Source organism: Eretmochelys imbricata, chromosome 9 (genome assembly GCF_965152235.1).
Source record: "Eretmochelys imbricata isolate rEreImb1 chromosome 9, rEreImb1.hap1, whole genome shotgun sequence".
NCBI classification, from domain to species: Eukaryota; Metazoa; Chordata; order Testudines; family Cheloniidae; genus Eretmochelys; species Eretmochelys imbricata.
In genome coordinates, this window is record NC_135580.1 from 4546925 (window position 1) to 4562066 (window position 15142).

At 45.8% G+C, this 15142-nt stretch overlaps 1 protein-coding gene across 1 annotated transcript in view; it reads right to left on the reverse strand.

Annotated features, from left to right (window-relative positions):
• LPP (LIM domain containing preferred translocation partner in lipoma) overlaps positions 1-15142 on the reverse strand; it is a 394796-nt gene that overhangs the window by 53551 nt on the left and 326103 nt on the right. The window contains exon 9 of the mRNA XM_077826260.1: positions 7675-7844. Within this exon, the coding sequence (XP_077682386.1) occupies positions 7675-7844 (170 nt within the window). The remainder of the gene's footprint in view (positions 1-7674; positions 7845-15142) is intronic.

Below are 15142 nucleotides of genomic sequence, written 5' to 3' on the forward strand. Positions count from 1 at the left end.
AAAAGGACAGAGACAGTGGAGGACAGACGGGCTTGTAGTTAACTATTTGTATTACCATTGCACACAGGAGCCTAGTCATGGACAAGGACCTTATTGTGTTAAGCGCTGTCCACGCACGGGAAAAAAAAAAAAAAGACGGTCCTGCCCCGAGGAGCTGATAATCTAAGGATAACACAAGAGACAACAGATGGATAAAGAGATGGGGGAGTGCAAGGAAACCATGAGATGATATTGGTCAACATGATGGGCACCACACTGGGACTGAGATGGGCTAGATTCTGTTCCTGGTTCTGTGTGACCCTGGGCAAGTCAAGTCACTGAACCTCTCTGGGCCTCAGTTCCCATCTGTAAAATAGGGATAACAATCCACCCTTCCCCCTAACCCTTGGCTGTTTGCACTGGGAGTTCTTTGGGGCAGGGACTGTTTTTCACTGTGTTTGCTCAGCACAACGGAGTCCAATATCAGTGTGGGCTTTGGGTGCTACTGGAATAATAACAAAGGGGGAGAAACACAAGTGGTTTGGTGAGAGGAGGAGGCGGCTACAGTAAAAACAAGCCCACGGGAGTGCCTGGAGCACTCGGCATGGCTCGCCTCCTTACTGGGTGGGAAATCCATTAGAGGACACGTGGTAGTTTAACACTGTAAGAAAGCAGCTTGTTCCTGACCATTTCATTGTACTTCTGTGACAGAGAGAACATCTGCCTCCAAAATTTCTAATTTTAGGGCCTTCCTGAACAGTGTGTCCAAATCATTGCCTGGCACTGATTTTATTTTAAATTTGTAAAATGCTCCTAATTATAAAATGCTGTAAGAGCAAACAGAGGGTCCATGGCTTAGTAAGAGAACAGAGCTTCCCTGGAAAGCAATCCGCTTGTCCACAGCCGCACCCCCTGCAGCCGGGGCAAAAGATTCGGTCTCTGTCAAACCGGCCCGGAAGGGATTTGCAGAGTCAAGGGCTCCCCAGCAATGAAAACATGCCTCCCCCTGGTATTTCCATCTTTCTGCAGGAGGTCTGTGTCGGGGCGACCAGAGCCTGGGACGGGGGCAGGTTTAAACACTAAAGGAAATGATCTAAACAAACAAACAGCTCTCAGGGCTCATAGCTCCAAGAAGTATGGTCTGCTGCACGGGACGGTGGGGGTGTTATGCTGCACTGTGCAGGGTGCACAAGCCGGGGGCAAGTATGCTGCTCCTGTTAAAAGGAACCACATCTCTCTCCACCTTGAAACATGCTAGCCTGTGCTAGAAGGAATCTGGAACTAGCTGGATAGCATCACCTCCTCCCAACCTGTACCAGAGCTCTAGCAGGCAGGGAGAGGATTTAATTTGGGAGTATATGCATTTTGCTACACATTCCCCCTGCTTTGTCTCTAAAGGCAGCCCGCAGACAGACCTACCTTCTGGAAAGGCAGGGTCCAGCCCTTCTCATGCCTGTGGAAATAAGGATTTTCAGTGGGATGTCCAAGCACATCCTGCTGCATTGCAAACAGCTTGATCTCATTATCCTTAAACCACCCCTAATTGATAGGTGTCCAGTCTGGCTTTGAAAATCCCCAGCCAAGGTGATCCCATCATCACTCTTGGCAAGGCACCGTATTATGAAGTTTTCCATCACATTCTCCTGGCATTTTCCCTGCTGCAGCTTCTGCACATGGACAGCTTGTTCTGTCCTTGTTGGCTAATGAGTATAATTGGTCCTTGTCCTCTTTCTAATGACCCACATGCTCCTCTATAGAGGAGTTACCACATATTACTCTCATCTCCCCCACAGTCTCTTTTTTTATAGCCACACACTCGAAAGGAGACTATTTACTTTAAAAAGAAAAGGGAAAAATACTCTTTTCATTTTGTCTAGTGACAAATATTCACTTGATCTCTTCCCCTCCCCCTCTTCCGAGCTGTCAGATGACTGGGAAGGGCAAGATGGGATCAACAAACTTTCCTAGCGCTGAACAAACATGCAAAGGTTCATAGGGGTAGGGGCTGGCACAGTGAGTATTACCCACTCCATTTTTGCACCCCCTGGACTCTGGAGCTGCTGGAGGACCCTGGAGTTAACCAGAGCAGCTCCAGAGGCTGCTCTGTCTTATATCCTGGCTGCAACTGTTCTGCCAGCCCTTCAGGATTGTCCTGGAATCTCCAGGAATTCTAGATTAATCGGGAATTAAAGATTACGTCATGTGATGAAACCACCAGGAATACATCCCACCAAAACTGGCAAACCAAGCAACTGCTGTGTACTAGTGTAACCCATGCTGACTTGGTGTGGCAATCTGTCCCCCACCCCCAGTGGTGGCTGGGCCAACGATGGATGCTGCTGAACCCGCTCCAGCCTTAGCTAACAGGGCTGGGGTTTGTAGATTCTGACGTCGCAGGTTCAATTCCCAGTGCTGACAATCCACTCAGGGGTATCATGTTACCCTAGCAGCACAAGGCAGCAGCTCCGAAGATAGGGCGTACAGAATAATGCTGATCTCAATTACACTCTTGGAGGACAATCACATTCCATGATTTAAGGAGTGCACGACTTTATATGTCTGTTCGACTTTATATGTCACTTTGAATTCAAACTCTTTGGGAAAACATGCATAATAGTCTTAATGATCCCATTGAGCAGTTTAAATTCAAATTGCGGAGCACTCGCAACACCACACTGGCAACACTTTCCATAAATTACTCTCAAATTCAATATGTCGCTTGACAAAAACAAGAATAAAGGGCTTAAAAAAATCACAAAACATTCTTTAAATTATAGCTTCTCTTTTCTTGTCCCATTTAAATTGTTATGCTGTTGCTAAATTAGTGCTGAAATATCTACATACATGATTCAGAATTCTTTTTAAAAATAGATGTAATTTTTCAGTGGGGATTGACCTCAGACTTTAGATCTGTGCATGCTAACGTTACTTCACAGGCCTCCCCCCCCTCACACACACATCCAATGAAGTGAGCTGTAGCTCATGAAAGCTCATGCTCAAATAAATTGGTTAGTCTCTAAGGTGCCACAAGTCCTCCTTTTCTTTTTGCGGATACAGATTAACACAGCTGCTGCTCTGGACACTCTGTCTGTCTGTCTCTCAGAAGCAATCACCACTGATCTAACTTCTCCCATCCAAATTAATGGGAGTTTTACCATTGATTTCAATGGGAGCAGATTCAGAGTCCAAGGCCAGAAGAAACCACCAGACCATCAAGCGTGACCTCCTGCAAAAAAATCACCAACGCTCTCAGCGCAGGCCCCACTGTGCTATGCAAACATATTGCAGGAGACAGAGCCACTTACAATCTAAATGGACAAGACAGACAAATGGCGGGGGAAAGGGAGTATTATTATTCCATTTTTTACCACTGGGGAACTGAGGCACAGAAAGATTAGGGTAACACTTTCAAAACCACACTCATCTAATACACCTTAAGAGTTCAAGGCCCACTGAAAATTAATGGGACAGTCTCCTCAGTGACTTACAAGCTTTTAAATAGTTTTTTACCTTAAATGATTTCTCCAGGGAAGTTGACGCCACCAGGAGAGAGAAAAGTTGACAACACAGAAAGAGAAAATAGAGAAGCCTGCAGCTGAAGCAGGAATCAAACCCAAATTTCCGGAGTCTTGGCCTGGTGCTGAAATACAGCACCATTTGACTTCCCTAGTTCTTAGTGGAGTTGTTAAAAATGGAAGGGCAGCTCTGGCTCACGATAACTTTGCTCTTTTGTTATTTCACCACCCATTGCTTCCAGCCCCCTAAGTTTTGATGTTCTTCTCTGAGGTCCCTCTGCTTTGACTACTGAATATTTCTGGTTTGCCTGAAGAATTCTTTACGCTTTCTCCCATCCTCTTCCCCAAGGGACGCAGCCAGCTCCATCAGGGCCTGATACTTGGTGACCTTGACACTCATACAACATGGGGGAAAACCTGGGAGGGTACTCAACATCTTATTGCCGGCAGTGGCAATGACAGGTGCTCAGCATCTCTCAGGACTTGGCCCTACAGATCGTTTATCACTGACTGTTACAACACAGGGAGTGACTGCCCAGAAGCAGGGATGAAGAATGGAAGGAAATTTCCATGTCCCAGAGAAAGTCATCAGGACATCAAAAAACACTCCCATTTGCAAAACAGCAGCATCCCCTGCCAGACCAGTATGTCTGGTTAACCTTGCGTTTAGTCCTTATGGTAATACGGTAGTTGGAAAGGAGACAGCTGGCATGGCTTTAACATCTTGCTCTTCAATCTTTTATGACAATGTTTGCAATATTACGCTTAACCTCTTCTTTATACAAAGCCCAATACAAAAACTTCCCCCAAATACCGAGCAAGCAAACCAAAGGCTTTTGGCAGTAAATTTCTCTGTAAGGGGGAGAAAGTATATGAACATTGACAACAGATTGTAGCCGCGCTACATGGCTCACGTATTGGAGGATCTAGTTAGATTGGAGACATATTGTCACATTTTAGGGATTAGATTGACTGTAGTAGTGATAGGGGGTGACACATCTGCCCAACGTTAACACTTCGCTTATCTCAACTGCTTTTTACTGACCGCAAGTGTCTTGATGGAGGGAGGTTGATGATGTTTTAGGAATAAAATGAATAATACTGAGCAAAAGCATGAGCAACAGAATTAAAAATGCATTTGTAGGATTTAGCCTTTGCAATGCAATTGTTGTCGGTCTGTATTAAATGCTCTTGTTTGGGTGCTTAAAAGTTAAGAACTAATTCTGGAATCAAACTCATGTTCTCAACACCAGGTGGCATTTTTGTTCAGAGATGGGGATAAGGAATTGTTTCAAGGGGTGAGTGACTGCAGCAGGTTTTGGACCTGACCCTGTTTGAGCATTTTGTGTTAAGAGGAGCAATGATAAATAAAACCAGAGAGATACTTTTGCAGGCTTTGATCATCAATATTGACCAGTAGCACAGTCAAGGGTAAACGCAGGTAACTGGAGTTTACCAACTTCTCACTGGGGGAATATGTACTTTAATTTAGGTTAGTTTACTCACTTCCTTTTTTTAACACCAGATCACTGATATTGACTAATGAAACATAATTTCTGTTGCAACCTTAACTATGGCTTCACTACTGCTCCACCAACACAAGAGTAACCTCGGAAACAGAGAAAACATTTGCCAATTTTTAATTGTTCAAAAACTTTCATTTTATTTGCCTGTGGCCTGACTGCAGACGTGCATGGTGCAGTCACTCAGAGCAAACTATCAGAAGAGCCAACAGTTCCTGGTCTATAAATCTGGATGAGGCAAACACCTTTTTGTCTTCTTTCATACCAGAGAGGCAGCATGTTTAGTGGTTTTAGTATTGGAACAGAAGCCAAGAATTCCTGGGGCTGGAACCTCAGGTGGCGTAAATTGGGGTAGCTCTACTGAGCTATGCCCATTTATGCCCGCTGAGAATTTGGCCTCTACTTTCTAAGCCTGGTTCAGTCATGTATTTGCTGTACAGCCATGGGCACGTCCTTCGGGCCTTAACACAGCAGAGCACATAGCTTGAAACTGACTTTCAAGGAGACTTGGACTCTGGAGTCGCTTTTGAAATGGCACGTAGGCTCTGAAGGCAGCTCGGCATGTTTTGAAAATACATGCTTATATGCCATTTCAGACAATGGGACTTAAGTATATGCCTAAGAGCTTTGCTGAATCAGGTGTCAAACCCTTGGCTCCAGTTTCCCCATCTGGATGTTTAAAATCACTGCCCCTATTTATGTAATGCTATGGGTATGTAACTCCACTACTGTTGTTTTCACATCAGCAAGAGACCGGATTCCCAGGGGTGTTTCGTGCCAGGCCTTTAAGCTTCTTTATTTGTGGCTTGTGTAGGTGAATATTTAAAGGACACTTTTTTTTTGCCTAATCATTTCAAAGAAGCTATAAAAATTAAAAGTTTATCCTTTCCTCTGTGGTCAAAGCTGTAGTGTGGAATTTACTATTGCAGACGCAGCCAAGCAATTATCATTGCTTTATCCCTTAAAAAGATAGAAGACAAATTTGAAAGAAGATGAGGAACAGAATCCTTCTGTATTTTTCCTCTCATCCTTTTATCTCCCAACGTAGGAAGTTTACTGAACCCTCGCCAACAATTCACTCAGGCTAATGAAGTGTATAAGTAATGGGATTAAATAATCTCAACCCATTATTACAGTGGCTAATGCAGATGTTCTCCCAAACTAAAGCAGATGCGCAGTGAAGAAATCATGCCTGATTTAAAAAAAAAAAAGTATTAACCGACTAGCAGATCCCAGCCCGAAGTCAATGAGACATTTAGCTCCAGCGATATAAAACACTTGGTGCAATGCATTATGACACACCTCGCAATGAACTACGGTCTCCTCCCAAGGGCCAACACATGTGCCACAAAATTAACGTTAAAAATTTGATGGCACAATAATTTTAATGCTAACATTAAAAGGAGAAATGGTTTAAAAGCACATATTCAATCAAAAAATCATTTACTTTTTAAGAGCCAATTAACAGGGACCATCCACCATTGCCACTGTAAATAAGGCAGCATCAATCCTCCATTATTGCATTCAACACTTTAGCAATAATCCCACTGCAAAGGACACGTAGCAATGGCAAGGAATCATGAGGCACTGTTACCATGCTCTGAAGTAGTAATGATAATAAATAATAAAAAGTGATGAAAGAATGTAACTGAGGAATTAAAGCTTTTAGCAAGTAACAAATGGGATTCAGATTCCGGGTGTCATGAAGGCCTGATTCTGGGAAGTGTCCAACCCTCATTTCCCCCGATATCAGTGTGAATGCAGAGTGTTCAGCATTTCACAGGAGGCACTCAGCTCCTTGCAGAACAGGCTCCTCAGCTTGTAAAGGAAACTCGAAGTTAGAGACTTAGTTACCATGGCTGTAGCCTCACCTTGCAATTAAGTGAGAATAAATATAACCGAGCAATGTTTGACAAAAGCCAGTGTTGAGAGAAAGGGTTCTAGGAATTAGAGAGAAATCTACACAGGGCTGATTCAGTGATCTCCACAGAATTTTTCAGCGATATTCTGCAGCTTTACTTATTCTAAATACAGAGATTTTAACTATTTTTTTCACCCAAACCGTCAAAATACCAGGGCACGGTAAATGCAGATACTTTAATGGTGAAACATCAAAAGGCATCTGGATACAAAAGCCCTTGAAATTGATGGATGGACTCCTACTGATTTGAAAGGGCAATGGATGGGGCCTAAAGTTTGGATGCTGTTTGGCAGCTTTTATCATCCTGTGGGGTTGCAAAATTACATTGGGATCCTTCAGTCTCACCCCTCCTTCAGTGGGAGTTTTGAGGACACAAGGACTTCAGCATCAGGACTCTTACAGTGGAAAGCTTTTGGGAACAGGGTTTTCTCCTAAGAGTGCTGTTACTTCTGTTCCCAGTCAGGCTAAGTTTATCACAAGAAAAACCTCTCTCTCTTTTGGCACGTTTGTTTCAAGGCTTGGATGGAAACCAGAAATCATGCGCAAGAGGGAAAGGGAGTGGGAAATTAAACTTTTTCTGAACATCATGGATGGGTCTGTTTCTACTCTATCTAAGTTGAGTTGCTCACCCTTAATTGTAAGGCAATGCTGCAATCTACAGTAGAGAGGGGAGTATCCACAGATGTCTAAACTCTGCTGGTTTGTGTTCATGTTGAAAATGAGCCTCGGCACTTACAATGTAGCAGGGTTCACAATACGCTTTCTTCTCCACCGCGTAGAAAGGCTGGCCTCTGAGCTTGTTGCCACATGTCATGCAGGTAAAACATTCCACGTGGAACACTTGGTCCATGGCGGTGCATCCAGTGCCTTCCCCGACAACATTCTCACCGCAACGGGAACAGCGGCCTGGGGGGAAGAGAGGAGAAGAGACATCATAATCATCGCAAAGTCATGAATATGGGGGCTCCAGGTGCTATCTTGAGGTACAATGTCACCACATGGTCAAGTACAATTCCTGCCCTCAGCCGCAAAGAACAATCTCATGCCTAGGAAAGATTTGCACACTCTGGAGGATCAGATGGCTCTGGGGCTGGACCCCAGGCTCTGGTGCCTGTCACTTGTATGTCATTACATCGAATGCAGCCCATACCAATGGGGACGTACACTCGCCACCTATGCGAGGCCATCTGGTGGTCTACGTGAGCAGTCTCAATGCAGCTCCCTGCATTCTCACAACAGGAACTGCCAACGCAGTGAGCACCATTGGTGGGGGTTGCAGCAAAGAAATGAAGGACTGAATGGCTAGGGAGATTGCAACACCAATCTCTCACGCTGCAGGCTTACCATTCTACAGAAACGGACAAATACAGGGCGCACACACAGAGACAAGACAGGGCAGGCACGGACGACGGACCAGGCTTGGAGAGGCTGATGTAGAAGTGCTTTGTGGGACACAAAGGGGGGGGGGGAGGGAGGGAGTGAAGGGGGAGGGAGGCTGAGTGAAGTTGCTTAGCTCACGGGAAAGGGCACTTCCGAAAAGAAGCCTGTGGCACAGAAGCTGCAAAGGGAAAGGTGGGAGTACTCAACGCAGTGAAAAGCACAGCTCCGAGGGACATCGCTCATTTCAGTCCTGCTCTGATGTTCCACACTGCTGATTACTGATGTTCCACACCGCTAGCATTCAGCATTGATAATGATTTAGCTCAGACATGCAGAATTATGGAACAGAGACAGTGCCAGGTTCTCAGCTGGGGAAAATCAGCATAATTCCACAGAGCTCAACAGAGCAATAACGATTTACAGTAGGGTGACCAGACATCCCAATATAATCGAGACTGTCCCAATATTAGGGGCTTTGTCATACATAGGCAACTATACCCCGCCCTCCAAAAGTGTCCTGGTTTTTCACACTTGCTATGTGGTCACCCTAATTTACAGAAGCTTAGGTTTCTACGCCACTAGAGGAGGAGATTTCATGGACATATCTAATTTTCTGAATGAATAATTTCTGTGTCTCTCATTTTGGGTCTTGTCGGACATTACTATTTATCATCTGTATTACCATAGCACCTAGAGAACACAGTCACAGACCAGGACCTCATGGTGCTAGGCACTGTACAAACATAGAACAAAATCACGGTCCTCGTCCCAAAAGGTTTCCAATTTAAATACAAGACAAGAGACGACAGGTGGGGGAGCAGAAGGGAACAGTGGGACGATATCGCATCACGCGTTTGGGATTTGGCAGATGGAGCGGGACGGTTGCTAGGGAAGCGAAGGCTACGCAAAGAGAGCAGGATGATGGCCAGGAGATAGCTGTCCAAATGGTATCACACATTCAACTGAAAGATGGCCTTTCAAATAATTCAATAACCCAGCCACAAAATGTACACTAATTTAGTGGTGTATCTGTGTGTATCTGCCTTAAAAATAAAAACGTCTGTAAAGCTTAAAAAAAAAACCAAACAAACAAAAAAAAACCCAGCCTGCTCAATTGTCCAGGTGGCTGAACTGTGATATTGCTGTGCATGGAACCCATGATGACATTAATACCCAGGTGCTTACAGCTTCTTCACTGCCTGTCCCAAACTTATGCATGCTGCTGCCGTACAGTAACGGCTGTTGTGCTGGGCAAGCCCGTTTCAGCAGCAAGTAAAGGCATTTCAGTCCATAACGTGCGGAAGGCACTTTACGACCCTCCAGGATGAGGGGGAAGGTGATGTTTGAGATCTCTTAGGAGAGCTTGGAACGGAACCCAAATCATTCTTATTTGTGAAGTTGCATCAGTGTGGTTGGCACTGTAAGGGACACATAATACAGACCCTGCCACAAAGAGCTTACACGCTGAGCAACCCGGTGGGAATACTCTAAGTCAGAGAGCAGATAGGAGCACGCTAAGAAGCCCAGCTGCAGGGATGTGACGGGGTGGGGGAGACCCTGTCCCGTATGCTACTGAATGGGCCCAGGACCTCTGGCTTCCGTGGTCCAGGACGCCAGTGGTTCCTGGGCAGGAGCCAGTAAGGAGCATCCTTCCGCTCCAGCAGTCAGCCCAGACTAAGCCGGGCTGCTCCCTCTTATACTTCTACACCTGGAGCATGCCCAGTAGGGACGTGGGGGCGTGGCTTCCTCTGCCCACAGTGTGGAGTTAACCCTTCCCCGGCCAGTGCGGGGTGAGTTCACCCCGTCACAGGGGAATAAATAGACTTTTTTGCTTAAAGCTTAGCTTTGTAGATCATTCACGCTTGATGTCCTGATTCACAGCCCCGTGCTCTAGCCACTTCGCTATGCTTCCTCTTACATGGATGTCCCTTGCCGTACTGGGAGAGGAGTAATTTAGGGTGAGGTACGTGGTGAGAAAGCGGTGGAAAAGTTTCCTAACAGCGACCATGCAGCAGTCTCGCTGCAGCAACGAGGCAGATAAAATGGACTAAAAGGTCTTTTTCATCTATGACATGACAGAGCCCCCCCATTCCCCTCCCTTCTCTGGGTGGACAAGGCCAAGAGTGCTCAGTGGTCTCATCCAAAGCGCTTACGCAGCATTGCTGTAATAAGAAGCGACGCCTGGGGAGCAGTTAATATCTCTCCATATAAAACATGAAATTGAAAGCCATGAGTGTATTGCTTCACACACTGTTCTTCCGGGGGAGTATTCTTCAGGAGAATTTAACCTCCCTTGTGTGCCGTTCTGTGATCATCCGGTATCGTTTTTATGAGGCACTTGGACCCAGAGTAATGTAACCTCTGTGCAAACACATCTCAGTTTCCTTTGTTAACATGTGAATGGAACATCCAGCAACCAATTCCTTCCCCCCCCCACTTCCATTCATCATTCAGCCAGTTCCCATGCACTGGAATACACCTCTTTCTCTGGCTAGCACGTCACTTTCAAGCTATTTGCAGGCTACTTTTCCGAGCCACTTCTGTTTACTCGTGCGCCAAAATACAGATTTAGGATTGCAGCTCTAGGCCCCCATGCCTGAAAACACTGGCCACCTCTGGGCCTGGTTTTGACCAAAGCTGAATACCTGTAGCCCCTGGGAAGTCAATGGAACTGCACGCATTGAATATCATTCAGCCTATGGCCTGATTTTTACTGAAACCTCTAGGGCACAATCAGCCTCTGAGAAGAAAAAACACAATCCACGTGACAGATAATGCACTCTCTCCCATTGTGGCTGCAAAGAATGGAGGTATATTTTCCTGCAGGCCAATCACACAAGACCATTGTTAATTGTGAACACATCTGTGGCTAGATTCAGCTCAAATTAAAGACCCCATGTTTCCTTTCTCACTATTTCTCCGCTTCCTGCAGCAGACTAGTTAATGTCTGTACCTGAGACCAAGTAGCGTTACTTCCCATGAAAGGCTAGGCACACAGAACTCGGGAGAACAAACAGATTGCACACGATTACAAAAATAACCTATGAGGAAAATAGTGGGTGGCATATTACAATGGCAACGCAGAGCAATGTGACCCAGTTGCTTCCGACAGAGGCAAAGACACAGAGAGCCCTTTAAAGGCAGCTTAAAGACAAATGACAAAATTAACATTCAACTTCACCAAGATGGGTCTTTGCAGCGTCACCATTTTCTTTCCCCCCTTTTAGCTTTCTTTTCCCCAGCGCTGATGAAATGGGTTGTATTGGCAGCCACTCCTGGAGTTCTCCAATGCACACGGCAGATGCAGCACCAGCAGGGCATGCTTCCCCCATGGTGCCCCAGCCAGCGGGCCTCAGGGACAGGTTTTAGGGGGAGTTCAATCTGTGTCGGCTGAGAGTTCTCTGAGGAGCTGCCAGGAGCGGGTACCACCACGGCTGATAGTTTCATAGTGGAAACTGGTGGACAGCAATAGCCCCAGACTTTTCTTCTGTAACTTTCCTAACTGAACCCAAGTCGGGTCTCAGTTACATAAAACTTCGGAGTATTATGACCTGGGTCCAGGGAGGTGGAGGGAAGCCCCAGTTGAGCCTCATCCCCTGTCCCTACTACGGCTGGGAGAGCTCTCCTGGAAGCTGCGGCTTTCTCACCTCCCCCATAACCTGACATGACTGAGGGAGAAGCCCACTCGGGTCCCTGTGCGCCTCTTCCCCAGTTACGGGAAGTCTTTTCCTTTGGCCAGTGTGAGTGGGAGGAACACTAGAACACAACCGTAACCAATCACCACAATGAAACGACCCAACACTCAGTCCTTCTTTTAAATAGGATCTATTGTTGTCTAGAACACATCCGAGCAGTTCTAGCATGGTAAGGGAGGGAGGGAGGGCATAGCACCCTTCTGCCATGAAGCCAGTATGACCTTGTGCTCTTGGACCAATATCTCTGCGCTTCCATTCCCCATCTGTAAAATGGAGCTAACACAACATTTGGCTCTTATCTATTTAGACGGTAAGTTCTTTGGGGGCAGTGAGAGTCTCTCATTGTGGGTACAGCACTCAGCCAAAACCATATAAAGAGCAGTAATAATAATGAGTAGAAAACACATGGACCTTCACCCACAAAACGCTTTAAATTCATGCATTCAAAGAAATGCCGATAGACTGTAGAGTATACCACAGTTAATCAAAACAAGGTCACATCCCCTGCTGCTTATTGATTACACTTAAATTTCCCTCGATCAACCCAATGTCCTCCCTGGTTTTCATTGCTGCTGGGATACAAACGAGAAGAAATAGAATACATTGCCTTTACCAAAGTGTATTACAGTATTTTTCATATGTAAATACATTGCACCAAATATCAAGCTAAAAGCTCCCCTGGCATTCTCAAGACCCTGGTATATTCCCCAGTGCTATTTTTCTAATCATCTCTGCTTAGGAGTTCTCCAGCAAGTGTGTTTTAGGAATTCATGACACATCTTCCTTTTGGACAGTTTTGAATCGGCTGGCAATGGATGTGGAAAAATCATTATTCCTAATGAAGAAATATTGACGCGAAAACAGCATTTCGAGGGCAACGTTGACCATAAGTCAACAAAATAACAAGGTTCCTCCCCCCCTTCTCCAATGACTTTCATCCAAGGGTTTTCAAGCACTCCACAAACATCTGTTAATCCTCACAGCCCCATGCAAGGTAGGCATAGTTACCCCCAATAGAATTAGAGAAAGGGGCACAGAGAGAGGTTGATACTACGACTTAGCTCAACCATATTACACTTCTCAAAGGAAGCAAGCATTACCATGAGCTCTGTTTTGCAGATGGGAAAAACTGAGGTACAGAGAAGGGAAGTGACTTGCCCAAGGTCCCCCAGCACATCGGTGGCATAGCCGAGACTAATACCCAGGCTCCCAAGTCCCAATTTAGCGCTATACCCACTAGGCCACACTGCCTCCCTTAATGAACAGAAGTGAGAGACTTGCACAAGTCCACGCTACCGTGGCAGAGCTTAAAACAAAACCCAGAACTCCTGTAGCTCTGGTTAATGTTCTCTGACCATGCACACAACAGGCTCCTTGATTTTGCCCAAGCTGACAGGAGCGGAAGCTTTGCTCTGGAAGAGAGTAAATATTACCATCTGGCTGAGGAAAGGAGGTGCTTGTCCAAGAGGGGTTATGCTAGGGAAGGGTGCCTTGGCCATGACCTCTCCCAAGCTAGTGCCAACGCTTTGGAGGCTGGTGGCATGGGGCTGTAGGCAACTTGCACTGCCATAAGCTTCTCCCAGGTAGAATTCCCACCGCAGCAGACCCTGGGGAGGAGCTAACCCAGCTGTGAAGAAGCATTATCTCTTGGATTCTAGTGAACTCGAGCTCCCAACAAGCCTGGCAGATGGTCAGGTTCATGAATTCGCTCTACTTTTCAACACTGCAGCAGACCTGGGTTCATACCTCAGTCCTGCCTGCGGTTCAACACTACAGATTTTTCTCCTGGACTAATTTGGGGCTAAGCGTTTCAGAAGTGACTAGGGATCTGGGGTGCCTGATTTTAGACACCTTAAAAGAGACTATTTGGAGGATTGGTGCTCGGTATTGCAAACCCAACAACAAAAAAACCCAGACACACAGATTCACTAGTCACTTCTCAAAGTCTTGCCATTGTAATGTGTGTGATAATCCCTAATCCCACTGGAGTTTGTGAGGGATTTGCCATTGGTTTTACAGGAAGCAAATTTTCCAGACAGTTTTAACCTAAGCTGATAGACGATTTACATAAATGCCAAATAGGGTGAATTAAATTATATGATATTCTTCCACACATCCCTCTACTCCCGCCACCTGTCCTCTTTTGTTTTTTGACGCAGCTTTCGTGGCAGTTACTCGCCCCTTAGCATTGAACTCACTGTGCTGGAGCACTGCACTGAATTTTCATTATTTGACAGCTGCAGGTCAGACACATCGGTCGTCTCATGCAATGTTTGGACGTTAGACAGATTCATCTTAATTCGCTGCTTCGGCAGATGTCAACGAACACGCGTCGTTCATAGATGCTTGGTGCTTCGAGGCATGTTTGTAACACTCCATGAATTAAATCAAAAGCTGTGATTTAATTACTGACTACTTTCCTAAGTCCTCTTATTTTATCTCAACTACAGAGCACGCCTCATGCATAGGTCTCCGCAATGACCGTTCTGACTACTTCCAGTAACAGCAAAGCTTGCTCATTGTTTTCATCCCCTAACCACAGTACAACCTTGCTATCTCACTTCACTTATCTGCAAACCTGATACGTTTCCAATATGCCTTGGTGGTCTCGGCCCATGCACTGCTAATGATTTATCAGCAAATGCAGGGCAATGGTGTGGCCTTGTCTTACTAAAGTTTCATTGTTGTTTGCAGTGCTGTTGCAGCCATGTTGGCCCCAAGAGATGAGAGAGACAAGGTGGGGAAGAGAATATCTTTTATTGAACCCACCTCTGTTGGTGAAAGAGAGAAGGTTTCAAGCTCCTCAGATCTCTTTCTTCAGGTCTGTGGAGCTCGAAAACTTGTCTGTCTCACCAACAGAAGCTGGCCGAATAAAAGATACCATCACCCACCTTGTCTCTAAGCCTTCCTGATATCTTCTCAGAGACTTTCCCATGCTGCTCACCTGTTCCTATTGGAACAACTCAGAAGCATTGGTGGATTAATCCTCACCACACCCTGTAAGTGCTATTGCAGATGGGGAGCTGAGGCTCAGATTGGTCAACAACTTGCCCATGGTTACCCAGGAAGTTTGTGGCACAGACAGAAATTGAAGCCAGGTCTTCTGAGGCCCCATCCACAGGGCCATCT